This window comes from Bombus flavifrons, chromosome 9 (assembly GCF_040668555.2).
Source record: "Bombus flavifrons isolate JBK064 chromosome 9, iyBomFlav1_principal, whole genome shotgun sequence".
NCBI lineage: Eukaryota > Metazoa > Arthropoda > Insecta > Hymenoptera > Apidae > Bombus > Bombus flavifrons.
This window is the reverse complement of record NC_138450.1, coordinates 3237633-3265497: the sequence shown is the minus strand read 5'-3', so window position 1 is coordinate 3265497 and position 27865 is coordinate 3237633. Positions and strand designations below refer to the sequence as shown.

Below are 27865 nucleotides of genomic sequence, written 5' to 3'. Positions count from 1 at the left end.
CAGAATAACTCGCCGGTGGAGTGATATAATGGTAGTCCGATTTCGAACCAATCGGGGACGAGATGGAAATCAATGTAATTATAGAAGAACCAACGAGAATTCGTTGAAGATGCGCAAGCGCATGTCCAGCTTCACATCGAGCTATCTCTAATTTCCTTCACGTGATTTCTATTGTCAACATTATGATTATTGCAAATACATATAACGATTTTGCTTGGCGAGCATACAATTATTCAAGTTAATAAACGTATTTATTACAATTTTATTGCGATATTAGTTCGTTCACAGATTTACAACTGAAACATAATATTACTCGTTTTAGCAAAAATAATAGAAATCAAAATGTATTTCCATTTTTATGTTTATGTACTATATTCTTGTTTGTATTAACTGTTTTATATTTCTGTATTTGCTTGTATTTGTATCTTAATGTAAAAAGGGGAGAGAATGCTGGGATGTCGATCGTTCATCTACCTCGAAGATGTAGAATTTAAAACATTTTTAGTCCTTTTACGGCCATCTTCTTCTTAAATCATTTTCTTTCTGTTAAATAATTTGACATTCTGAAGCTATTTTTCGGCTGAGCCAAAATTTTCTATTCCGAGGAGAATGATGTTTAGAATAACATCCAACGGAATTGTAATTGTAAAATTGCCGTGAATCGCTAATAAAAGAATAAATGAAATTAATAATAGTATCAAACTTTAAAGACATGAATTTATGAATTTATGAAATGAATTTATGAATATGAATTTATATTTAGGATGAAAGCATTGACAATATTTGAACAAATCTGATATACACGAGCGTTACGAAAAATATAACATTCTTGTTAAATTGCTACACAAATTGATAGAGTATACTACAATTTGTTTTATCGTTGTATTATAAATACTTCAATAAATATAATAGTCGTAAGAGATGTAATTTCAATGGCAAACGTATGAAAAATTATTTTTCCAAATCTAATATCGTAGGAGGAACAGCAATAAGAAATGAACCAATGATATGTGATTTACAGAAAGAATACCAACAAAAAATAAAGCAATGATACGTGATAAGAAGCCGTAAGTCTCTCCCGAGGGTTGAAATCTTCGACAGATGGATGAGGAAAGAATTCCAGTGTAGATTGTTCAATGTGCGGTTGACCGTGAATGCACCAGATATACTGCGAGATTAATATTCATACCCTTCACAGATCATTTATATTTAATAGAAAAGCTTTCATATCGAAATTTTATTGTGGCATAATGACGTACAATAGGTAGATTCTGATACTATTAAAAAAAAAAAAAAAGAGAAGAAAAATAACAAAAGGCGGAAAATAGAATATCCAATAAATTAGAAAACACTGTACGTCGTATTTGTTCGATGACGAATATGTATAATATGCGATATGAATTCCTACGGTTATAAATACACAATGTACATACGGTATATTTTACTTACAAAATATTAACTGTTAAAATATTCAGTTTTAGCAGAAATAATTTACATCGTTATTTTATAATATTAAGTTTGCATTATACCCTAAAGTAACTTTAACGAGTTATCGCTTTGCCGATGGTTCATGATTTTTATAAATCTCTCTATTGGCAACTGGAAATGACGTTATTCAACAAGATTAACATGAAATCCAAAGAGAATTCATCCGCGTCATACATTAAATGACAGAACAAACTAAAATCAAACTGAAGTATTCGGCTGAGATATAAAACGTTAAAAGACACAAAAATTATTAAATAAATTCGTTTAATCGTCATACAGTTAATATCTTGTTTCTAATAAATAGATTCGTCAATATGAAACGAAGCTTACGTTACTGATCCTAATCTAAAACTATTTATCGCTCGGTTACACGTTTATTACCAACATATTCGAGTTTCACGGTGCAATTAGAAATATGTAATAAAATCAGTTTCTCTTCGACTAGCCACAAACGTCTGCAGGTGCTTTTTCGCAAAGGGGCGTTACAACGATGACAGAGAAATTATCTGAAACCGAAGGGATGGGGGTGGTACACCACGCATAGTGGGGAACATTCATGGGGTAGGGAGTACGAGCACCGAACATCCCTTCTCTCTATTTTCATACTAACCATGAAGCGAGAGAATGGACGTTGCAAGCAAACTTCGACTCAGATACGTGTGCAACCTCGCACCGAGTCATTCGGTGCTCTTTCTCGAGGTATTTTACGTACAAGTGTCCTATCAAGAGTGTCCCAACAATTTTACTCGTTATGTGAACGCTATTCGTATACGTACATGAACGTATATGAACTGGCGCGTGCGCGCAAACGTGCACTTTCTTTAAGTTTTAACACGTTGTTACATATTTATTTTGCATATTTCTTGTACGTAACTTTGGTCCTCTGAACATCGTGAAAAATAGATGTGCACGTACGTGAATTTTACAAACCTATTCGCTACGCCTAGGATCGGAAGATTTAAAGTGACGTCAAAGAGGATGCAAATTTCTATTCTTTGCAAATTTTCATTCTCATTTTGATCTATCTACAACGAATTGAATGAGTTTCATGCAATGGCAAATTCAACATCGATCGAGTTAGTGGCATACAAGAATAAAAACAAAGATTTGAGAATGACGCAGGAAATAAAGACGACGATGAATATCGCGCTTAAGACGAGTCGTTTGTAGCTTTTGTACTTTTATTTTGAAACTGGAACGCGTCGATAGAATTTGACTAAATGTCGACGAAGGCAGAAGGTCCATCATCTCCAAGACAATTCTTCGCGCGAATTTATGGACACCTCGAAGCGAAAAAGGTCGATGATACCGATAATGATCACGAAGAAACACCTAAACCGAAATCAAGCTTCGACTTTACTTCGAATATACTTCTGTACAACAGAAACACGTTAGATGCGGACAATTCGTGCAATTCTTCGAACGATGAAGTTATACAAGTAAGAAATAACTTTTCTTACATGTAGAAACCTCTTTTGCTCGTTATTGTTTTCAATACTTTTTCTGGTTCTCGTTTAAACGAAGCGTCCGATCTATAATTACTTCCTTCTCTTCGTTCAAACTCTTTTCTCCAATATTAGCTCATTAACTACCTACGTAATCTTTATCTGAATACCTTAAAAATATAATTCTTTTACGATTTCCAAATGAGGAATATCCTTAGATCAAAACAGAAAGTATATATTTTTGATATTTTTGAAACATATTTTAATTCTCATTGAAGAGTGATTAAAATCTATAAGATAATATTAAAATTTATAGAAATCTTGACAGTTAATAGATTAATTTTTAGAGTATTATCTTAATGTTGGCCATTCCCAATGAGATTCGCGATAATTTTAGTAAATAGACTAATGATCTAAGTATATTTGACAATTGTTTTGTTATGTAAAAGTTCGAGATAAAAGCTGCGTTCAATAGACGAAACATTTTTAACGAAAATTTTAAAGGAATATTAATAAATATGCAACTATGCAAAGACAAAGACAGTTAAATTTATTAACAAATAATATTTTATCAAGTATAAGATAAAGGATTAGGACAATTTGGGATTTAATAAGATAATCTTCTGCGTAGGTAATGGGCATAAAAGAAAGATCCACGGAACGAGGCGGGAAACAGAATAGCAATGAAACGAACGTGTTAACGAATGACAAGGAGAAGAACTCGAATTTCTTTAATTTAAGATTACCATTGTTTCACGAACTTCATCAATCCGGACCTACTAATAATCCTGTATTTTTATCTCAAGTTGCATATCCGTCTGCGCTTCCGCCGCATTTTCATAATTTACCATATTTCCCAACTTCGGAACACCATTTGCAAGGATTCTCAGCTTTCTGTAAGTATTATTTTACTCTTCTCGTTAATGTTAAAAATTATTGACGTAAGTAGTAGCAACATCAAATGTATTTTAAACAATAATCGTAGGAGTGTTGAATTACAATTCTTGATTAATAATTGAAATTAACATAAACAATATTCTAATACGTTGTACCGCAGAAATAAATCTGATCAGTAAATTGATTTATTAAAAAGAGTTAAAATTGAATATATCATTCTACTGTCGTTCTATTTTGTTTTCTCTATATATAATTATTTAATAAAATTATTGATTTTTTCAAATATATCGTATTACGGAATTTGCCTATTCCATGATGATTGCTTAAGAATTATTCCCTTATGGTATGCTATCCGATAGAATTTCAATATTTACAACTACATTTTTACAAATATTTTGAAGTTACCACATTGCAGATTATTGTAAGTATTTGCATTGTATTTATTTCAGCCTGATGGCCTAGGAACTGGACAAATTAAAATGAAACTTACTAACTACAATAGCATAAAATGTATATCAATTCTTTTGTTATCCCTCCTCTTTATATCTTTGTACAAACATTCTCTCTATTACACTTCATTCATTCCGCCATTCATTATCTATCTATTCTTTACTTGTATTTTATTTTCCAATAATTGCATAGATTACTGTAGGAAAACATTTAAAATATAACTAAAATATGCTACGAAATCTTACAGATAATATATCTACATTATACATGATATAAGACAAATCGCGTTTCTGTTAATCAACATACTAGAATTAAAGAAATTTTGCTTTCGAATTCTATTTATACATCTTCTATAATTATTTTTATCGCCAAGAAATTTGTATTCAATTATTTGTTTCCCACAAAAGTGAAAAAGACATCAAATTTAAGAATTCAATTCGACTCTCCGAAACTTTAAATAAATTTAAATAGCTAATCACAGTCTCTTATTGACTAGCACTCATATAAAAGTACATTGTATACATCGAATGCCAGAAGTTATTATAATTATAAATTTAATCAAGATTAACGGGAAGCATCATCTGTTTCAGTTTTTACACGTTCCTTGAAATCCTTAAAACACACCGATAATTTGTCGGCAATATGTATTTCAATATTTTATTCATTTCCTAAAGCTTTCCATTGATAAGTGTTATTACAGCAAACATGTACAATATAACACAATACAGGTATACGCACACGTTTGAATGGATTTATTCCGCTTCGCCACCTCGTACCGATGTTGTGATGAGATTACTGGACGCAGTTGGCCGCATTTCAATGTGAAATATACCTTGCTATATTTCTGCAAACCCAGTGTTACTCGCCTGCCCCTTAAGCCGTTGTCACGGCGAGGCTGCCGAGAATCGCTAGCGTGTTAAATGAAAAACAACAAAAAAAAGAAGCACGCAAAATGAAAATACAATAATCTGTGAAAATGTTAGAATTACAGGACAAATTAAAATATTTTCTAAATTAATAGGCTTTTGACATAAGTAGGTCAATACATTTTTCCTATAAGGAATAACAAGCTGCATTATACATTAAGAAATATTAATATACGGTAAATAAACATTTTAGTATATAGTGAAATATATCATTTAAAAGAATCTCTTGTTTACATTGAACAGTAGCTCGGAAAAGGAGGAAAGAGGGACGACCACGAAGGCAAAGAACCACTTTCAGCGGGGAACAAACATTGAGATTGGAAGTTGAATATCGTAGAGGGGAATATATTTCTAGAGGACGAAGATTTGAGCTTGCTACATCTTTACATCTTACAGAAACACAGATAAAAATTTGGTTCCAAAATCGTCGTGCAAAAGATAAAAGGATAGAGAAGGCACAACTTGATCAATATTATCGGTAATTACTTACATGAACTACATGTTGAATATTTAACTAGAGGTTCGTTAGAGATATACAAAACGAATAACGTGTTAATATTTGAGAACTATGCAGATAGATTAGAATTTTATTTTTTCTAAATTTTTCTTTTTTTTCTTATTTATAATATATTTATTTAGTTATCGATACCGATTACCCGATTCTTCTATCAAAATCAATGTGCCTTCATTAGTTTGGTGCCTCATAGATCTTCGATTATGAGTACTATTTGGTGTTGCACGTTCAATTTTGTGAGTAACTGTATGTATGTATTTGATAGATACCGCGGACTCTGCAAAATTAATTACATATTCGCAGCTTTTGTATAATAACTATGATGCGAAACATAGATATCCTTTGCACTTACAGACTCGAACGGTTCTAAAATTCGCTCAATCTTGAACACCTAATGAAACTTGTAAAGTAAGTATATATTAGCTTTTACTAAAAATGAATATTCATAAGATTAAAAAATACGTGTTGCACGGCACGCGGCATCGCTTCTATTATAGAGAAATGACTCGTTACAAAAAAGCTATAGACTGCAAACTATAGACGCTTCTTTTCTTACGTAACTTTTTCTTCATTGGCTTCAGTTCATAAGTATTTAAACTCCGTTCACAACGATGGTAAGAATCCTTAATGGAATCCTGTTATAGTCATCGAAAATGGTTTTCTCCTTTGATAAATTATGCCAATAGTGTTGCATTTTTCTACATTTCATTGTTGCATATGACCCAGTTCTTTAGAAGACATTTCGGAATCAGCATTAAATAAACATTTCAAAAAAAGAACGAACTTTTGATGCTTTTCTGATTTTAGTATGGATTGTTTGTGCCAACCTTTTGCTGGCTTTTTGTTTTCCAGAGGTGGGTATACGTTGTTTTAAGATAATTTTTCGTTCTAATTTTAGTTTAATCCTTACAATTAGTGCGTTACAATGAGATGATATACGAGTATGTATTGCCGATGATTCGGAGTATAATCCTATGTAAAGGGATACTCATCGCATTGGAAATCATCTCGTTTTTCTTTGAAGTACAATCGATCCCTATCTTCTGTCCCCATAATTCTCTGCTCTTTACTATCGCAACTCTTAGTATGTATTATTTCGTATTACGTCTAATTCTATTATAGATACACACATTTAGTTAACTCGTGTCATATGCATATGTATGTATATACATGAAGAACATATTTGATTTCAGTGGATTTTCTGCATCACTTGCGTTGCTCTAATTTGATCGTATGGACTTTCCCACATAAATTACTACGATTTCGAGGGATATAAATAACACATTGAGGCTTGTAGAACTAACACAAATATGATAATACTATATAAGTAACAAAATATGTTCCTTGAGTACTGATTATTAGTTTTTATATATTTGAATATTTGTTGTGCATATTTTCAAACTTATAGTCAAAATAATTAATTAATTGATATAAAGGTAGATTATATACAAAGTATAACAAAATATTGCAGTTTTCCTACATGAATTTATGCACTTACTGTTTGGCCAAGCAAAGATATATTTTCTGGAATGATTATTTTTCAGTGATTTGTGTATATCGTGTGTGTCGTATTGCAGCTATAATGTTGAATTGTTTCCTAGATAGAAAAGCAGATATTATATCTTTTCTTTTGAAGTATAATCGACATATATAAAAGTCACACGAGATAAAAGATAGGGCTATGTCTTATAGGGTAACATAAAGTTTGAAGTTTACTAAAAACCGTTGCATGAACTACTTTACATTCATTTGTGTAGGAAAGGTTACAGGATTCTGGGAGTAATTTAGTTGATATTTTAATATTACTATAACCAGATAAATAATAAACAAAATATTAAACAAAATTTTTTTATTTTTATTTTCACCTTATTCTAATCACGTTAAATATTAAATATTGAAATATAATCGCAATTGAAGTTATGTATAATAATATCATAGATAAATAATTATTTTGAATATATTACGTGTTGCAGAAACTTCGCAATTTCCAGTGGAATGATAAATTTGCCAATTTATGGTAGAAGTGGATTCTGTGAATTTTGTTTTTATAAAAAGACTTTTGGATCTGCAAGCAGTCACTCCTGTACCTCGACGAGTCCTGTTACCGGAACTTTTACAAAACCACAATGTAATGAAAGTGAAATATCAGATAGTAGATCAAATGTACTATTTTCTGTTTGAAGTTCGAGAAACTAAATTTTCTACTACAAGCTATTAACAAATATGTACTAAGCTTCAATAGAATTTATTATATTTGTGTTTTATAAATAAGTTACGGTAAATAATTGTAACGATTGTAAGAATTAATGCATTATTTTGTGCAAATCCGATATTAAACTTAATATTTTAAATTTAAAACAATTGCAATCCACTGTAAAAAGATTAGTAGCAAATATGCTAAAAAAATTTGCCAAAATAGAAAATCCTAGTATTGTTAAAAAATTTTAACAATTCAGATATAAATTAATATACAGTAATAAAATGTGTATAATACAAGCGATTTAACAGATAACAATATATTAATTCAAATAATCTTTAAATGCGTTGAATTGCACATTAAAATACTATCTTTTTATACATATACTGGCGACATATAGCATATTGCTACGTATTATTAAATGGTCACTTAAAATGTAACCGTAATTTGTAACAATAAATAATAGTAATACAAACATTGTAATATTTTTTCATTATTTCAAGATCAAACGCAGGAAGATATAACATATTCCAAGAGAAACATGACAGAAAGGTAGAAGAAGGGTATGCATGAAGAACAACAACCACATTCTGAAAAAAGGTTTATTACATTAGAAAAGTTTCCCAAATTACATTGCTGAAAATTAATGTAAATAATTAGTTCTTTATAATACATAATAATTTAATTACGTTATTTAACATCTTTCTTACAATATTAATAAACATGCTTAATGAACCAACGAGTAATCAAACTATAAAAGCTTGTTACTCATCTTTAGGATCTAGTTAATTTTCTTTCATCCCTTGTTATTTCATTCCACTCTAAAAGTTGAAAATTGATTATTTTATATTATTTTACTTGTGCAAAACATTAGTTTATGTAAAACAGATGTTTCATAAGAAAACCACTAACTTGTAATAAACTATTTATTTTTTTCAAAATTATGATAAAAAATATAAAGAATAAGATTTTATAATAAAGATTTTACCTTTTGCATATTTTTCTCTTTTATATTGAATTTCATTATCCATTTAAATATCAATGCCTTAACATTCTGTAATATTCTTGTACATTTAGTTTACTCTCTGCAATAAATAATCTTTAAGATATAAATAACAAAAAAATATATTTCAAAAAGCTATGACTTACTTGTTCCAATTTGTAACATTTGCTAATTTTTTAAATTGGACACTTATCTTTTAATAAGAGCATACAGTTTCATAAAACTTACTCCTTATTGGTCCATAACTTATTTCCTTTCTAAAAGACTAGTTATAATATATTATATTACATAAACTTCTCAAGGGATAAGCCTGTCACATTCAATAATGGTAAAATTAATTTCAAATTTAGGCACCAAGACTATGACATGTCCACATACTGCATATAACTCAATTATACTGCACAGAACAGCATAAATTTGTTATGTGACTTCTTAAATATATTAGGTAACTATTAATTTATATATAAAAAATTTATATTTGTTTCCTTTAGCTTTTGTACCATTAATATAATGTACGTTGTATAATTATGATAATTTTGAGTTTTAAATATTATAATAATATAATTGTAAAATTAAAAAAGCAGTCGATTTCAACTTACCTCCTATGACGAGTGACAACGGTAGCTGTGACACGGAGCGCTCTGAGAGTACCAGCCCAAATGGTAAACCAGAAATTAATGAAAACGAAAGATAGCAGTTAATATACAAGAAGTAAAACAAAAATAATTTCTATCTCTTGCTTATAATTCATATTTAAGCCAAAATAGATTTTTACTAATTAAACATTTATACATTCTTAGCGCGTATTGACATAATAGAATATTATAATTCTTTTATCTCTGATTTTTATATTAATAATGTTTCATTGCCATAAATAATAAGTAAAATTTTCAAATATCAAGAAAGATCAACTTCGTAAATAAGAATTTGTCTTTTTACTTAAGTTTTATTTAACATATATAGTAAATAACTTAAAGGGCTATGTACATCTAGATAAGGTCCAAAAGTTAATGTTTTCAAAATATTCTTACAATTTTTTTTAATTTGTACTGTAAGTGATAGTGATGATTACGCGATTTGTTCAAATGAGTTCTTTTTGAAGTGTGTCCGAAAATGATATTAAAAATATTTTAATAATCATTCAGCAATAAATTCCCTAATTTTATAACAGAATTGCTTAATATGTGTCTTATTCGCCAATGATGCAACAATCTTAACTTCATTTCCCAATATTTTGCAACATAATCTATGTAACTGTCCAACCTAAGTTTATTCTTCTGCGTGATAATAAATTTATAGAAACAATCTTCAAGATAATTACTTCTTTGCCCTTTAGATGTGTTTAGCCCTTTAATAAATAAATAAATAAATAAAAGTAAAATAACATATTCTAATCTAATCTTTCATTTGAAAAAATATAATGATTATATTTTAATTAGTTATGCTTAATTGTAAACTATTGTAGTACTTATAATGTTCATTTCCACATGTATAAATTTTTTCCATTTTCTTCCCACCATAGAGTTTTAGTATATTGAAAAAGAAATTTATAATTTTACTGATACGTATGCTTCGTTTTATATGTATATGTTATATACATAGATAAAGCATAATACATACATATGTATATAAAACATAATACATTGTTTGATACGATAAAACAAAACTTGATAACAATATATGAATAATAATTTTTATTTAACTATTTACTCCTTTGTTTTTGTAAAAAGAAATAATCATTAAATCAATAGCATAATCTAATAGAAATATTAAAAAACATTAATATCATGCACAATCTGTCATTTAAAACCCCTATGTCTAAACAAATGAATCTAATATTCCTACCTGTAGTTGTACAACAGAAGCTAGCAAGAAGCCTAGCAAAGCCTAGCCTTGCTGTGTAGTTCAGAATCCCTTTGCTCTGCTACCTGCCCGTTTTTAGTCTCTTCTTTCATTTTCACTCTTCTAACATTCGATACTAGATACTTGCTAGATAATAGATCTAACTAAGAATATTTTCAGGTACTGAAAGCTTAATATACCCAAAAAGTATTACGTACCTACTTAATTGCTTATTCCATTACTACCTAATAATCACGTTTAACGACACAAATCTATTACATAACAATAGTAAAAACAGAAAACACCATGTTACTAAACCTAACAATGACAAACTTAATGTGTGAAAAAAGATAACTGCAGATTAGACCAAACGAATGTATATATTAACTCAAAACTAGTTAAATAAACAAAATCAAAATTCATTTATCTTGGCAATATATAAAAATTTATTTATAATCAGTGCCGTGCAATATCTGAATAAATACTGTGTATGAGATATAATATACTACTGAAAGAAAATTCGAAATTTTATTTATTTCTGTAAATTCATCCAATAAGTAACATAATCATATCTGTCCTTTTTATTTTTATTATCTTTTAACTATTATTTTTAAATACAATCGAAAATTGCAAATGAAAATATAAAACTAATTAAAAAATTTATACTACTTGGTTATAAAATATATTCTGTTGTATATTCTGTTATTATTATTGTTCTATATTATATTCTTAATACTGCAAAATATAAAATGTATGTTACATTTATGGTGATGATTACGATACAGCTTGTATTGTCTTATGGAATTCAATGAATCATTTAAGAAAGCTTATAGCTCTTCACTATCATTTTTGATTCCCTATAATAATAAAATATAAAAGATATCCATTCTTCATATTTCTTTACTTTCAACTATTAGTTTGAATAAATAAAATTAAAACATGAAATAATATTCCAACTGTACATTTATTACTATTTGCACCACACTGATTAAATAATGTATCTTCCGAAAGTGGATTTAATTAAAAGGGATACGAGATAGAATTAAGTTCCAAATTAAACCATATCTATTAAAAATATACACACTTCAATTTATTGCTATATTTGGAATATGATCTAGAAACACAATCTCAATGAACATACATATCACGGTAACTAATTATAAAACAATTTAAACTTTCATGAAAAATATTTCGTACATTTTTCGTGACTTTTAATGCTTTATTAGCACATAAGAATATTTATGACAATTTTTTCTTCATAAAGTTGCTCATATTTTTAGCATACAATTTATAATAGAAGACTGTATATAAAATATAAGATCGAACGTATCCCTTCATCCATAAATCCATGTTTGTTATACATTATGAAAATTACACAAAATTAGTCACAGATTGTTTATATGTACAAATTGTTTAATACTGTGAATACATATAAATATAAAGCCCTTAGTTGTGCTTCCACCGACTACACAGTTGACAGAAAATACAAGAATGCTTTCTATGTATAATATTTGAAAGTTCTCATTAATATCTGTATATAATAACGAAATGTACCCTTATCTACCTATGTTTTCCCCTATTCCTTTCAGTGATACATAACTTGTACTTTTGACTTATCCTATACTATGGACATTATATTTCATAAATTAAAAAGTAATGTAGAAGGTTCTGGTCATTTTTATTAACTAGCTCTTAAAACATTACAACTTAAATAATTAATTAGTCTAGGTAACCTACGAAAATGCTGACTGATATTCGTAATATACCCGGTTCTTTTTCGAATTCATTAATTTCATTTCATATTAACATTTTCTTTCATGCATCTTTCCTTTTGTCCTGAGATGTTTAATCTATATAAGAACCACCTTGCGTATAATGAAATAAGTCATCACGATACCAAACCTAGATTCTTACATGCACTGCTATATTGATATATTCCATTAAATTAGAGAAACAATCGTGCTCTCCAATGTCTAATATAAAATCCTAGATCTATAATCATTTTTCAGAGTGTTACAGTAAATATAACAAAATGTTACAAATTTATTATTTGGATGGCACGGATGTATCCCTAGCCATAGTAACTGAATAGTCAAATTAATCCGTATCTTTTTCTCTAACAATGAACATAATTACACGTTAATAATTGTTTCTTTCCTTTTGGATATTATATGTGCCACACAATGAGTTCAGGCACAATCAAGAAAATTGTGATGCAATGTTTTCACATAAATAGTTGAATATGTAAGATATATGCAATAGGTGCTAGATACCAAAAGAAATACAAGTAAAAGCCTCCCTCACTGTGATCTATTAAGATGACGCTTCTCTGTCCTGTATCCTGATTGTCCTGCCTGGTCTTGTCTCTAGCCTTATAGCCCTGCCTGCTCCAATACTAAACAGTACAGAAGTACTGGCGACTAGAAGACAAGTAGTAGGTTCACCTGAGGTTCAAAAGTCATAAATCTATTAGTTCAGATGATTGAAAATACTCAAACTGTAAGAATCTATAAATTTTGAGCTAAAAATCAAATGTCATATAATTATTTACTATTATTTACTATCATTTTAAGAATATTTCCTTACAACATTTCTTGTTATATGACTAACATACAGTATTAAGCAACACATCAGTTCAATAGAAATTTTATCAATACAGATAAAATATGAAATTTCTATTAACAGTAAATACAATCATAACTAATAATTAGAATCATTTAACATAAGAAAATCGTCTTCAAACACATAATTACAACCACTTTTGTAGAAAAGATATGTGTATCAATATAAACAAGTACTAATTAATGAAGTGTTAATTTGTTATCATTTGTCAATGCATAATATGATATTTCTTTCAATAAAAATGGATCTAACAAATTATTTAAAATTGTTAAGTAAATAACAAACTGATGTAATTATAAATCAATACTACTGAAGATATTAATTCCACATAACAAATTATGTATAAATAAAATATATTTAAAATGTGTTTCTCAAATATTTCTCAATAGTATTTCTTGATATCTCATACATTCTATTTTACCTATTAAAGTAAAATAAGTGAAACCTAAACCAAAAAATCATTGTGCACTAATTCTAAATAAGTAATATTTCTTAATTTTCTTACAATAATTTTAAAGCATTAAATGAATACTTTTGTCAATGCATTTAAGTTTAGAAAGTATATTGTATTAATTGAAATGTATATGAAAACAAAATTTCATATCTTAGTTAAACATTATTACCTCATATAGCGCATGCATTCTCCAATAATTTATTTTGTATAAATTATAATATATATATATTTATATAATAACAGTTTGCCTAAAAACATTTATCTGATACTATATATCTCATCTCATGTATATACGTTTTTTTAAATTTTCCTAACGTAATTTTTGCAGTACACAATTTCGTATATGTAATAAATGTCAATTAAAAATAAATCCATATAACTGCCTATATAATTTACATTTACATGATCCCTATATTTTTGGAATTAAAACTACATAATTTGATATTTATAAATAAGCTAACAAACAACAAAATGTTAAAACAAAATATATGGATATTTTTATCGAATATAACATTTAAATAAATCAAATCTGGCTAACAATTCTGTTCTACTACTGTTGCCTGTTCTGTTAACCAGAAAATACTTCACTAATATATATAGAAATATTCTATATATAATATGTATATAGAAACTATCTTTGTTTTTAATTTCTACAAAATAAAATAATTTTCTATTTATTTGATAATATTACAACAAGTACAAATACTTGTACTTCAAAATTTGTATATTAAAAAACCAAGTGCATTTCAATAAAAAATATAATTCTATTTTTATAACCGTATCAAACATATATAAAAACTTTAAAGTTTCTTTTATATGTGAGCACGCGCGCTCTCGTGTGTACTTTGTAATAAAATAAAAGCCATTGCATCAGAGAACTACTGATGCAAATACTCTTTAATACCCATTTATTCTCTCATTTAATTATAACTAATCACTATTTTGTAAGTAATGGTTCCTGATTGTACTTGATGTATTTATATAATTATGTAAAACATAATAATTGTTTTTACAATTCAATGAAGCTCTATTTAAAATTACTCAATGCATCTATTAAAAAAGTAAATTAAATCCCGCAAAATACTTATTTATAAAAATAAGTTTCATGTAATATATGTATCACATTACTCCAAATTATGTTCATTTAATATTTCTGATTTCAAAATAGTAATATTATTTAAATATAAGCTAAACATAGTCATTTTAATATATCCTGGAGTAGAGAAATAATTATAGTAAAATTTTGCTTACCACGTGAGGGAAGTAACCATGGATAATGTGTATTTTAGTATCTTCTTCCACCACCACCACCTCCTCCCCCCATGTTTCCACCACCAAGAGAACTACCACCATAGCCTCCTTGATTACCATATCCACCACCACCACCTCCAGAATTTCCACCACCCATGGGACCTGAAAAATAAATTGTAAAAGGTTAGTAAAACTGTTTAAAATTACATAAGATTCTATAAGATACCACTTATTTGATAACAATATAATAATTATACAAATCTTACTATCCTAACAATAGTGAGAGATGAAGCGTTTTTAACAAAATTAGATTAAATTATTATTGTACATACAGAATGTAATTAAACGATATTAAATGTAATAAGCATTTTACAATCTAATATTTATACTTATTTAAATAAAAAAAAGAAACTACATAGAAATGATAATGTAATATTTAATATTTATAAAAACAATTATTTCTACGATAAGATACCTTTATAAAATAATACTTTAGCATATTATGAGCAAACTCAATTCGAACAGAATAAAGGAAATGGACAAAGGCGCTCCTTCTCACTGCAACATCGCGCCTTATGTCTTAATCTAACTTATATCAAAAATATACTTATTCAATTTCTTTGATTTAGTGTTTTCCAAATAACATTAAATTCACTTGTTGAATGTTCAACTTGTTGAATGTTGAATTCACTTGTTAACATTAACTGTAATTAGGATTAATCTTACCACGCTATGTAATTAATTATTGAATATCTATTAATATCGCAATGATATGTGAACTTTACAAGAGAATCACACGAGTGTTGCATATCAACTTCAATAATACTCTGTATGTAGGTAGAAAACAAAAAATATGTAATAAATATTCACCTATTAATGTAAGCTTTCAATTCATAAAATACTTAACAATTAACACATTCCATGTACTGATACATGGTGCGGTTATATTACCGTTTCAGGCAAGATAATACTCTAGTAATAGTAATGGTCATAAACAACAGCGAATCGTAAGACAGCTTACACAATCATGGTTGCACCAAGTACTCATTAGTGTCTATAAATTCAATATCAAGAAAATGAAAAAATTCTATGTGAACTCATATTCTATAATCCTACTTTCAAATGATGTGAGATATATAATATTCTATTTTATATAAAAGATTAAATTTTAATGTTGTTAAGTAATCTGCTAGATAATAAATTTCTGTACTAATTGTACGGATAATCGAATATTTGTAAAATATTTTTTAATTCTCTACTTACGAAGTTTAACTGTAATCGATATATTACACTTCGTCTGTGAATACTTAATTAGTAATAAAATATTATAAAATTGTACTAATTATAAGCTGAACGCTCCTTGTGCAACTTGTTACGGTTATCAACAATAGTATATCACATATACTATAATATAATTAAAATACGTTATCACAACTAATAAATGCAAATCTACGAGTAGTTGCTCAAGGCACGTAACAGACGCGTTGGCTTTTGAGAAGGACAGAAGCAACCTTGTCCACCAAAGGGTGGTAGCCATCTCGAGTCTCCAGACTGTCGGCCACTAGGACCCATATTAATACCATAGGGTGCAGGTCTTCCTCCAGAGTTGAAATTATTCCGTACTGGACCACCGCCATAGCCTTGCTGGTAACCTCCGCCAAAGTTATCGTTGCTCCAATTTCCGCCACTATTATATCCACCTTGACCTCCTTGACCTCCCCAGCCACCTCCTTAAAAATAACGTTTATTAGTATTTTGTACAAACTTAATGTACTATAATATATTATTAATCAATATATTAATGTAATACTTAGTAAAATGGGAAAAGTATATCTTTCTGCGAACCTTTACCTTGATTCTGATTCTCCCAAGGGCCGTTACCGCCCCAACCTCCTTGATTACCTCCACTATAACCGCCTTGATTACCACCATTATTCCAATCTCCACCACCTCCACTTCCTCGACCTCCCCAATTACCGCCACCCTGATTGCCACCACGAGGTCCTCTTCCTACATTCTGTCCTCCTCTGCTACCACCGCCACCACCACCACCACCACCTCCTGATGCAGAAGCCATCTCTGCCTTACTTAAAGCCTATTATCATAAATGTGTAATAAAATCTGAGAATTTACAATGCTCTTTTAAGTCTAAATAAATAATATATTAATATAATTCTTACCTTTTTAACGTCTACATGCTTGCCACGTATTTGATGATTGCGTTGCAAACAAATTTTGTCCACAGGATCATAATCATCAAATTCAACAAAACCAAAACCACGTTTTTTGCCAGTTTCCTTATCTGTTACAATGCTAATTGAATTTATGCTACCATAACTTTGGAAATATTGTCTAAGATCTTCTTCTTCGTGATCATCTTTTAAACCACCCACAAATAATTTCTTTACTGTTGCTCCAGCTTCAGGTCTACCAATTTCTTGTCTAGGAACAGCTCTTTTAGGTTCAACTACACGTCCATCAACTTTATGTGGTCTGTAATTTGAAATAACAAAAAAGAAAAATATAAATGTATATATTATTATGCATTTCACTTTTGTTATTCCAATCAATTTAGTATTAACACATTATTAGTTTTAATACTTAAAACATAAATATATGGATTATATTAAATTGCTGTAATTTTATAAAATACAACCTTGCATTTTGAGCATCATCTACCATATGTGCACGAGAATAAGTAATAAATCCAAATCCTCTAGATCGTTTTGTTTTTGGATCTTTCATTACAACTACGTCTACAATTTCCCCCCATTTTTCAAAGTGTTTCTTTAAAGAATCATCTGTAGTTCTATAATCCAATCCACCAATAAATAATTTCCTAACATGTTCAGGTTCATTTTTTCCATCCTGAAATAAAAGATATCATTAGAACTAAAAAAATAAAATGATATAAGTATTATAATTATTATTGTCTTTATTAACATATTAGTTCCAAAATTACTTCAAGTTACCTAAAAATATAGCAATAAAAAAATAAATTTCAAAATTCATATAATATTTAATTACTACATATGTATATATGACTTACTGAATATCAATTATTAAAAGGTTAAGCTTTACTAACATTCTAATCTTTTGTATTACAAGCTACATTCCTTTTCTTGTAAAATATTGTATATGTTACTATCATCACTTTTAACGGGTTCTATTAATTTATGTAATATAAATGTAATAAATAACTTAGTAATAATACATTACAAATAATATAAAATAAATAATTTATAGTAATGTAAGAAACTAATAATAGATGTCCCATTAATAAATTTTAAACGTTGCAACAATTTTATTGAAAAATAATATAATAGGATATATTTCGTAAGACTGAGGTCAGTAAATCTTAAATGGCGTAGCGTCAGTGAACGCCATGCTATAAAAGAACGACAGAAATACTTCTTTGCGTATTATTTATATAAAAACAACAAAGTAATAAATATTCCAGCATTTTCATAATACTATTTGCGATATTTAATTAATTTTTATATTAAAATTACTCTGGTAGTTCATTTATTGTAAGAAATCATAAAGGACCTTCAACAAGTCACAAAGTCTACAAAGAATAAAATAGATTATACATATAAAACAAACAATAAAGATTTTACAAAAACTTAATAAGTAACAGCACCACGCATTATACAGTATACGTATGTATAAGGACGGCAAAGTGAAAAACTAATTAAGTTTAGGTACAAATTCTTATCTTTATACATATCACTTTTACAAATGATAAACTATTTTTTCCAAGACAAAAATTAATTTATAAGCTTTTACTTACATCATGTTCCATTTTAACCATTTTCGATAATTTTAAATGGTCAAATATCCTTCTTCACTACAGAATACACAAAGAACCTCAATAAACTTGTGTGTTAGAAATGGAGATCGCGCACGTCGGTTGATCGATTATTATTCCTTCCAAATGCTTGTGTGAACCCCAAATGCGCAAACTGCCATACAAAATATTACAGACATGCGCAAACCTTGTATTATTTATTAATTTACTGTTTCAGTAACAATTTTTCAGAATAGTAGGATTAAATATTATCTAGAAAAATTTTATGCATTAATTGACATATTCCTTAATATGTATTAATTACTTATGTTAAAAGAAATTATAAATCATTTTTGTCGTATTATACATTGTCTTACATAAAAAATAAAAATCATGTATTGGTAAATTGATTATTTTATGTTATATGATTACATTACGTAATTATATATTTATGTGTATAAATTATATACATTCTTGGTTAAAACTACGTCTTTTCTTGTAAAATATAATAAAATAAATATGCAGCGTCTATACATGCAGCGCCGGAAATGTCGACCGTCATTAGATCAAACTACGTACAAATGGCGGTTACAATGAGAAACTGACTTTTTTCAAAATTTACTGTGTATGAAATTAAACTGTAATTATATAATTACTATTATTACTATATTCCTTACATTCTAAGGATTACAGTGGTTAAATAAAATTGACGGATTCTATTATCTCTTAGTTTTATTCTTTTGTTTCCTTTTTAAGATTTTCTGGCAGTGAAATATTATATATTATCTAAAATTATCTCATGCCAGCTCATACATAACTTTCGTCCACACACTTTATATTACTACACGTGTATAATATTTATATATTGTATATAATAATGTACATATATAAATTTCTATAAAATGTTTCAATATTTGCAAAATTTATTTACTTTTAATTATTCCTTTTAATATTACTTATATACACTTTCTTAAATTATTTGCTATTATCATAAATTTTCTATTTGATATCTTTACCCTTATAAATTTGTTGTTTTATATTATGTGTAAAACCTGTTTGTATATATCTGACTTTTGAATAAAATTTTAGTGTAGTATTTTTTGTGAGTAAAATACTACTGGTTAGAATTTGTGCGAGAAATTTGATTTACAAAGGCAGGATATGGTTTGTCTGTACAATTCAAACAATTTCTAAGAAAATAATTATGACTTGATGCATTTTGTGGGTATAACTTTTCCTCAATACGTTTATTTATTACCACTGCTTCAGCAAGAGGTATTGGTTCTGTATACGTAAATGTCTTTTTTTTGGTATCAGACTTATCATCTAGTTTTTTAATATTAATTGGTCCATTAATAACAGAAACTGCATTACTCACTTCATTGGTAGTTCTTATAACAGGTGTGATGTTACCCATTGAATCTAATCTAGAACTGATTTGGTCACATGAACTTATGCAAACCACTGATACTTTAGTTGGAGTTTTTGGTAATAAATTGGAAGCAATTTTTTGTGTCTTTTTTGTCGTTTGTTTTTGTTTAGAATTCAACTGTTTGGCTTTTGTTAATTTTATTTCGGTTTCAAGAATTGTACTCTGTATCTTATTATTACTAAAAGGTGGACTTTCTGGATGATGATGTCTAATATGTCTGTGTAAATTATCTTTCCTTCTAAACACAGTTTCACAGAATTTGCAAGAAAATGGCTTCTCATCTAAAATAAATTTTATATATCATTGTAATATGATATATCATATTTTGTTTAGTATGACATACCTGAATGAACTGTCAAATGACGTCTTAATTCACTTTTAGATAAAAATACTCTACTACAGTGTGCACATGAGAATGGTCTATCTTTTCCATGTATCTTTTTATGACGAATTAACAATGACTTATCTTTGAAGCTTTTATTGCATTGATCACATACATATGGCCTTTCATCTATTAATAAAACAAAGCTGATAAATTTAAGATAACTTAATAGTTGCTTAATGTTTTTTTCATTGTATAATTACTTACTAGAATGTGTTTTTAGATGACGTTTTAAATTGGTTAACATCCTGAAAGTTTTTTCACATGCTTTACAAGAATATGTGGATGTTCCATTATGTGCATCTAAGTGATTTTTTAAATCATCTTGTTTGGAATACCTTTTATCACATTTAGGGCATGTAAATTGTTTTTCCCCTAAAATTAAATTATTGCTATTTTAATAATTTAATAAATTTAAATAATGTAAACAAGATGCTTGTATTGTATTATAAAAACTGAATACCATGTGAATACATGTGCCTATTAAGCTTATTTTGCTGAGGAAATGCTTTGTCACAAAGATTACATTTATATGGTTTGTATCCTCTATGAATTCTTTCATGATATTCAAAATGGGATCTTTTAATGAAACTTCTATCACAAAAAGAACATTGATAAGGTTTAATGCCAGTTATACAAGCATCATGATAACATTTTCCTTTCTTGTTTCGAAAAATTTTACTACATATATTGCATTTATATTTTTCTGGTGTCCCTGGTATCACAGTAATATGATTACGATCATGACATTTTATTGATTTACTTTTTAACTTCTCTTTTTTTGAATATTCTGTTTTAACTTCCTGTAGAATTTTTTAGTATGTATATAAAATATGACGACTTTTAAATATGATATATAGATTACAGAAGACTTACCCCATTGAAAATTTCTGATGTTTTATTGCTAGGTGATTTTACTACTACATTATTACTTAAATGTGGATACACATTTAGAAGTATATTGTTCGATTCTATGTTTGAAATATATAGTTTGTTTGATACAACATTGTTTTTAATCTCTGTTGTAGAAGATTTATGTATCTCTTTTGTTTTATTAAATACATCTTCAGGATATAATTCATAGTTATTTATATAATCGACAGAAATCAATTCAATATTATTTGCTTTGAGTTTGGAATTTTTATTAATAACTAATTCCAAGGGTAATACGTCATTACATATATTACCTTTATCAGAAGTAGAAGCATTATTTAATATTTTTTTCTCTGAAGGAGAGCAATCTAAAGCAAAATATAAACTAATTAATAAACTTATTATAATTGTTAATATTAAATATGAAATGTTATAAATTTCCTACCATAATTTCCGATATTTTGTATACAATGCTCATTTATACAAATTTTGCAACCTTGCTCTTCATATATTAAACACATACGACATTTAATGTGTCCGCAATTATCTTTCACAAGTCTTGTACGTGATGTATTTATTATTTGACTACAACTTGGACATTCTTTGTTCATCATAAGTATTTTTATTTCCAAACGGAATAGAATACTTTATTTATTGGTAAATATAATCTTATTAATTATATTAAACTTAATTTTTTTCTTTCATGTATGTACGTTTGTTTGCTTTCTATCGCGTTTCTTAAAATCTAGTGTATCAAATACACATACTAACATCTGATTTATATTGTGCATATAACATTTTTATTCCATTCACATTTTAACAATAAATATAGTTAGAAAGTTCTATAAGAAATACGTGATATATATATATATATTTATTTATTTCATATAAATATTTATATTTTAATCTATTTTAAAAATAGGTTAGGGTAAATTACAGGTTCACATTCAAGAAGGCAGTATACATGAAAAAAACATTTTACAAAAATAACAATTTTTAAAAAATAGTAATTTAATATTTTGGAGTATAAATTTAATCTGGGTGTAATTTAATATTAATAAGAGACATTACTTATACACACATATATATTTAATATAAATATAATGATGATGTAAATCTACTAGTGCTGCCTCAAATAGAGGAATATTTAACCTCACTATCAATCAAAGTTTTTAATTCGAAGATTTGGCTTTGCTGAATTATTTTTGTCATTAAAATAAAAATTTACGTTATACTTATCAACAGTTTCTTTTTACGTTAAAGGCATGGGAGATAATCTGCGACTGAAGGTAATGTTTGTCATTCAACACTCTTTTAACATTATTTTGGAGGTTATGACTCAATCATTCAGTGATTTCTTTATTTATTTATATTTGGGACATTTCAGTTTCATGTAGGTAATTTTGTAAATAGTTTAAGTAATATATCAAGTGATTTGAAAAGTTAATAGTACTATGTTAGTGGTCAATTTTTCATTCTTGTTTGATTATATATATAAATATAAATAGAGAAAAATTTTTATGTAGATAATAAAAAGGATAGCTTTGTTTAAATAAACGCTAGTTTAATGTACTTATGTATTTATTTATTAGTATATAAAACAGCAATTCTTTGATGAGATATTACAAAGTTTACCATATTTGAGCTATTGTAATCTGGTAAAATTATTATGTTATAGCTATTATAGCTAACAAATATGGGGTTAATTGAATACATTCATCAGGACAATTAAAAGGGCATGCTCATCATTAATAAAATTCATATCAAATTATATTCGGACTGTCCATTACATTAAGTTAAAGTAATTCATTAAAAGATTTTCCAAGCTTTTTGTAAAACAATAAATACAGTGGACAAGGAAGAAAGATCTCTAAGATAAATCAAATTTTATAATAATACCTACAGTGTTTGGTTTTAATTTAATTAGAAAAATATTACTAGTATGTTAATGAAATTTCCATTAACGAAAAATCAAAGATAAAAATGTTTCGTTGTTGCATTAGTGTCGTTTTACTAATACGAAGGCGATACGGGCTTGAAAGGAAAGCTGCTGGGCTATAGAAGAGATAAAACTTGAACTTACAACATGCAATCTTTTGCATGTAAAGGATCTTTACTGTAACTTCACTTACTGCTTTAATAGATTTGCATTATCCGCTAATGTTAATTTTTTACCATTTCTCTGCATTTGTTGTAGGATTCTGATTTTATTGGTAAGAAGAGTTTATTATAACATTCATTTATTACAGTATATGCTAGTACATGTCAATTTCCATTTTTTCATATTTCATTCTTTTTGATGCCAATTAATTATTTGTATTAGGATTTTCTAAATACGAATATGACAACTAATGCAAATATTGACAACGCTAGAAACAAGATTCTGGCGGCAAACGACAAAAGAAGATAAATCGAGTAGTACATATATAGTGAAAATTACTGAACTGTTCGGAATTCAGGAACTTTACTTAGCGAAATAGAGACGAGTTTTTCAAGCTCCTTGTATTTTGTCGATAAGGACGCATGTAAAACAGAACGAGTAAAAAAAGGAAAAAGATAAGAAGTAGTCGGCAGAGTTGAAAACATTGATGAGAAAACACTATTGCAACGACGACTATAAAAATAATTTCAAATAATTAAATAATTACTATGAGGTAATATACAATATTCTAAATTATTTATGATAAAAATGTATTATTTTGATTTCTATAATTACATTTTACCAACTGATATGAATTCTTAATCAGTCGGTATCTTTCTTAGGCTTTTTAACTAAGGCAGACGTACGCTCATTGAGGAACTTTTTCATTTCTAATTCCTTTGCATATATTCCAAATTAGTATCTAGATAATTTTCTTTTCTCCTTTTATTGTTACTTTTTACTAGTCTTTAATGTCTAAAAGAAGTAATTTTAAAGCCTGTATCATTAACACTAAACCTACCGATACTTCGTGCATACCTATTCCTACCGTGTGCGATCAAAATGACCGGTGATTAAAAAAGTAATAGTTTTTATGATTTAATTTAGATAATGGTTAATTTATAACTGAATGTATATAAAATGATGATCTTTCATAAAATTTCATCCAAATTTACTTTTGTTTAATTTCAATTATAGACTTAAATAAAATTACACTCTTATTTATATAGAGATATATCTTATTCAACTCAGCTGTATTTTTTACAAATTATCTTATTATCAAATGTACATTTGCCGCATACATATTTTCCGCATCTTAAACAAATTTTCGTAATTTTGTAACCTTTACAATTTTTTATTCGACAAGACTTTTGTAGTAATGAATCTGAACTTGTTGATAGTTTTGTTGCATGGTTTTTTCCCGCGATTCTTTATACGAAAGTAATATATGCACCAGGTTTATAACAATTTTGTGAATTCTCTATAAATCGGCGCCATACTGTAGATATCATTGCAAATTTATTGGTTCGTAAACGTTTGCTTCTTTCGCTCTTCTTATCAAATGTAAACCTCATAATTTCAGCAAAGCCATTCCTGCTCATTGTTTTTGAAAAAAATGCAGGTCTCCAAATTTTATTCCACAAATATGAGACATGTAAATTCTTTGCTTGATATGCATCACGGGTATATAACAGAGCAATAAATGCATCTAGTTTTGTTGCATCTAGCTCCCTCTTAGTCCCTAATACTTTAAATGCTTCTTCTTCCTGTCCTTTCATTATATGCCGTTTAGCATATCCCTAAAATTATTATGAACTGATGATGTCCTGCTAGGCTTGGGACTTGCACCTATTTCTTTCCAAACTGTCCCATCGGGCTCAGTTTCGATATGTAGGTTCTCTACATCAGTCTCACTCTTTGCTGTCAACAATAATTTCTTTCCTTTTTGTCCTGGAGGTGAACGCTTATTTATAAATAATATTCAACTCTGATTGGTTGTAAATAACTTTTCATATGTTTCCATGCCGTTTTCAGTTGCTGAAGTTTTTTATTCATCGCACACTGAACAGTCTTCTTCTATGTCCGTTATTTTTTTTTTATAATTTTTTCTGTGAAGTCGACACTTTTAGCGTAAATATTTATCACAGAATAACACCATGTACGAAATACAAAATTATTTTTATATATATATATAATAAATAATATATATTTTATATATAATAATATAAATTTTTATAAATGTATTTTTATATATCAACATAAACTGTCTCAATATAAATTTATAAGGCGTTATGAATAGTCCAGTTTCTCTTCCGAAATGTCATATTAGATATCCCAAAAATTGAAAAAATTGTTTATAGATTTAAGAATTAATTTCTGTTATATTCTTATATGCAGTGATTATTGACATCGAGATTACGTACGTTACAGCAATAGATTGTAATGATATATTGTAGATAATACTGCTTATAATAGAATAAGATATTTCTTTACGGCTGATGAACAATTTGAAGGTGTTGCTGAAACCTGGAGTAAAAATCTCTCCAGACAATTACTAAAATTAAAAAATATAAGTTTTTATGTAAAAAAAGTAATTTATACCTTTCCCCAAAATTTCCTCGTGAAATGTTAATTAGTTAACAGTTACAGCAGTTTTCTCCAGTGTAACGCTGTTGAGAAGGAAGAACGCGAAATCGCCGCATACCCAAATCGTCAAGTGCTGCTCCAAACACCTCGTTGTCAATGTGTTAATGGAAATTTTGTAAAGATATTTGTTAAACTCTCGTTTGACTGAAAGAGATTGAGGCTAAACATTATATAGTTTAGTGGTTTCCAATTTCTCTTTCATCCTTGCTTGCTGCCCTTTCCTGCATTTATCGTTGCCGACAAAATATGTAGTATTTATTTACTAAGAGTTTGGAAAATCGTGTCTCACGCGTTAGTTGTTTTAATCTAATTTTGAATCTCGAAAGGTTACTAGATATGAGATACGTTTTATAACAGCAAAATTTCGTATCTGCGCAATAAATTCTCAGTAAGTGCATAACGAAAAATAAATAATTGTTTATTTATATTTAGTAGATTATTTGTCTCCTTTAGGTATTGCGCACATTTAAAAAACTGCATCGTACGCGGATGGAAACTTTTCAAGGTGATGATCATGCATTACAAGGTACAAATATTTTAACATAGTTATTAAATATTCTTTGAATGCGTAATATTTGGATAAATGTTACTTAGTTACAAGGAATAAGTTAAACGAAGAGTACAAAAAGTACAAAAATGTCACAAACCCAGCTGCTATTGAAGAGGTAAAATTTTGATTTAGAAGTATTATATACGACGGTATAAGCCGATACAAGTCACGGAATCATAAAGGGATTTAGAAAAACAATGGAAATGCTTATTTTCGGGATATAATACGATATAAATTCGTTAAGTATGCGAACAAGTTTGGGGACTATTAATCCTCTTTATTCTCTTCACTTAGGAATTTCGTAGGATATGCTTTGATATTTTGTTATGGATTTGTGTAAGCAGAAAGGTTAAATGTTTAATGTACAATTTTTCTTATAAAGTACACGATCGTTTACGGTATGAAAAGTTATAGTCTTCTCAACGATTATTACTGCATGCCCCGTCGTTTAGGTTGCCCAATATTCCTTTGTATAGAGAAGGTTGCCGCGTTTCAGGCAACCAATTTCACCATTTTTCCTAATGTTAATGATTAATGAATATAATCTCAAACGCAATTATTTTATTCTTTGTTTTCGTCTTATCTTGGCTTGTTGAAGCACCTCTTATATTTTCTACTGCTTAACCATGCAAAATAAAAGAAAAAAGATATTTAATATAAATGTTAAATGAATATTGTTTTAGCTAAACAAATTTGCGGAAGAAGTAGAACACGAACTACGAACAACAGTAATTCAAGCAGTTGAAACAAAGCCTGGAACTTTCGGTAATATTCTCAAAATATAAATAATTTATATTATTTCTTTCCAACTTAGTTTCATAATGTTCTAGAATTACGTCTTACACCTGATAAATTGATAGATAGTGTACCTTACAAGGATGAGGAATGTCATAGTAGTAATAAAAATGCAGATCTAAGTATATCCACTTCAAAAGATAAACCAAAATAGTAATTGCAAATGTAAAATAAATTCTGATTTTGTAATATGTTAGATAATTAAGTCTAGAATAAAAAGAGAATGTGTTGCTTTATGAAAAAGTATGCTGATGTAATTAATTCTTTAATATTGTCCTTTCTAATACTTAATGATTATTTTCAACACTTGTTATTTCGAATTTTCTATGAATATTAAATAACTATTTCCAATATTTTCAAAGACTCATTGCACAAATTATGGATTAT

At 28.0% G+C, this 27865-nt stretch overlaps 4 protein-coding genes across 8 annotated transcripts; 2 read left to right on the top strand and 2 right to left on the bottom strand.

Moving 5' to 3' along the window:
* The first annotated feature begins 2234 nt into the window (after positions 1–2234).
* LOC138183586 (homeobox protein rough) lies at positions 2235–8730 on the top strand. Its single transcript, XM_069120728.1, has 4 exons — positions 2235–2927; positions 3565–3829; positions 5450–5684; positions 7694–8730. The coding sequence occupies exons 1-4, from the start codon at positions 2709–2711 to the stop codon at positions 7899–7901; spliced, it is 927 nt and encodes a 308-aa protein (XP_068976829.1). The 5' UTR covers positions 2235–2708; the 3' UTR covers positions 7902–8730.
* A 667-nt stretch (positions 8731–9397) lies between these two features.
* On the bottom strand, positions 9398–19039 carry Hrb87F (Heterogeneous nuclear ribonucleoprotein at 87F). 4 transcript variants are annotated; one of them, XM_069120725.1, is made up of 7 exons: positions 18883–19039; positions 17746–17957; positions 17270–17582; positions 16935–17184; positions 16601–16819; positions 15090–15251; positions 9398–9561 (listed from the first exon to the last, which is right to left on the bottom strand). In XM_069120725.1, the coding sequence occupies exons 1-6, from the start codon at positions 18901–18903 to the stop codon at positions 15124–15126; spliced, it is 1143 nt and encodes a 380-aa protein (XP_068976826.1). In that variant the 5' UTR covers positions 18904–19039; the 3' UTR covers positions 9398–9561; positions 15090–15123. The 4 variants fall into 4 exon arrangements, with proteins under 4 accessions (XP_068976826.1, XP_068976825.1, XP_068976828.1 ...); XM_069120724.1 differs by lacking the exon at positions 9398–9561 and adding an exon at positions 12422–13206; XM_069120727.1 differs by lacking the exon at positions 9398–9561 and adding an exon at positions 12422–13206 and having other exon boundaries at positions 16670–16819.
* A 596-nt stretch (positions 19040–19635) lies between these two features.
* LOC138183528 (zinc finger protein 765) lies at positions 19636–22180 on the bottom strand. Its single transcript, XM_069120573.1, has 6 exons — positions 22012–22180; positions 21570–21934; positions 21157–21496; positions 20901–21068; positions 20655–20822; positions 19636–20592 (listed from the first exon to the last, which is right to left on the bottom strand). The coding sequence occupies exons 1-6, from the start codon at positions 22178–22180 to the stop codon at positions 19994–19996; spliced, it is 1809 nt and encodes a 602-aa protein (XP_068976674.1). The 3' UTR covers positions 19636–19993.
* Positions 22108–27724, top strand: LOC138183538 (complex III assembly factor LYRM7). Of its 2 annotated transcripts, none has more exons than XM_069120592.1 (5): positions 22108–22223; positions 26587–26659; positions 26728–26798; positions 27367–27448; positions 27514–27724. In XM_069120592.1, the coding sequence occupies exons 2-5, from the start codon at positions 26623–26625 to the stop codon at positions 27630–27632; spliced, it is 309 nt and encodes a 102-aa protein (XP_068976693.1). In that variant the 5' UTR covers positions 22108–22223; positions 26587–26622; the 3' UTR covers positions 27633–27724. The 2 variants fall into 2 exon arrangements, with proteins under 2 accessions (XP_068976693.1, XP_068976691.1); XM_069120590.1 differs by lacking the exon at positions 22108–22223 and adding an exon at positions 22732–22855.
* The last annotated feature ends 141 nt before the right edge of the window (positions 27725–27865 follow it).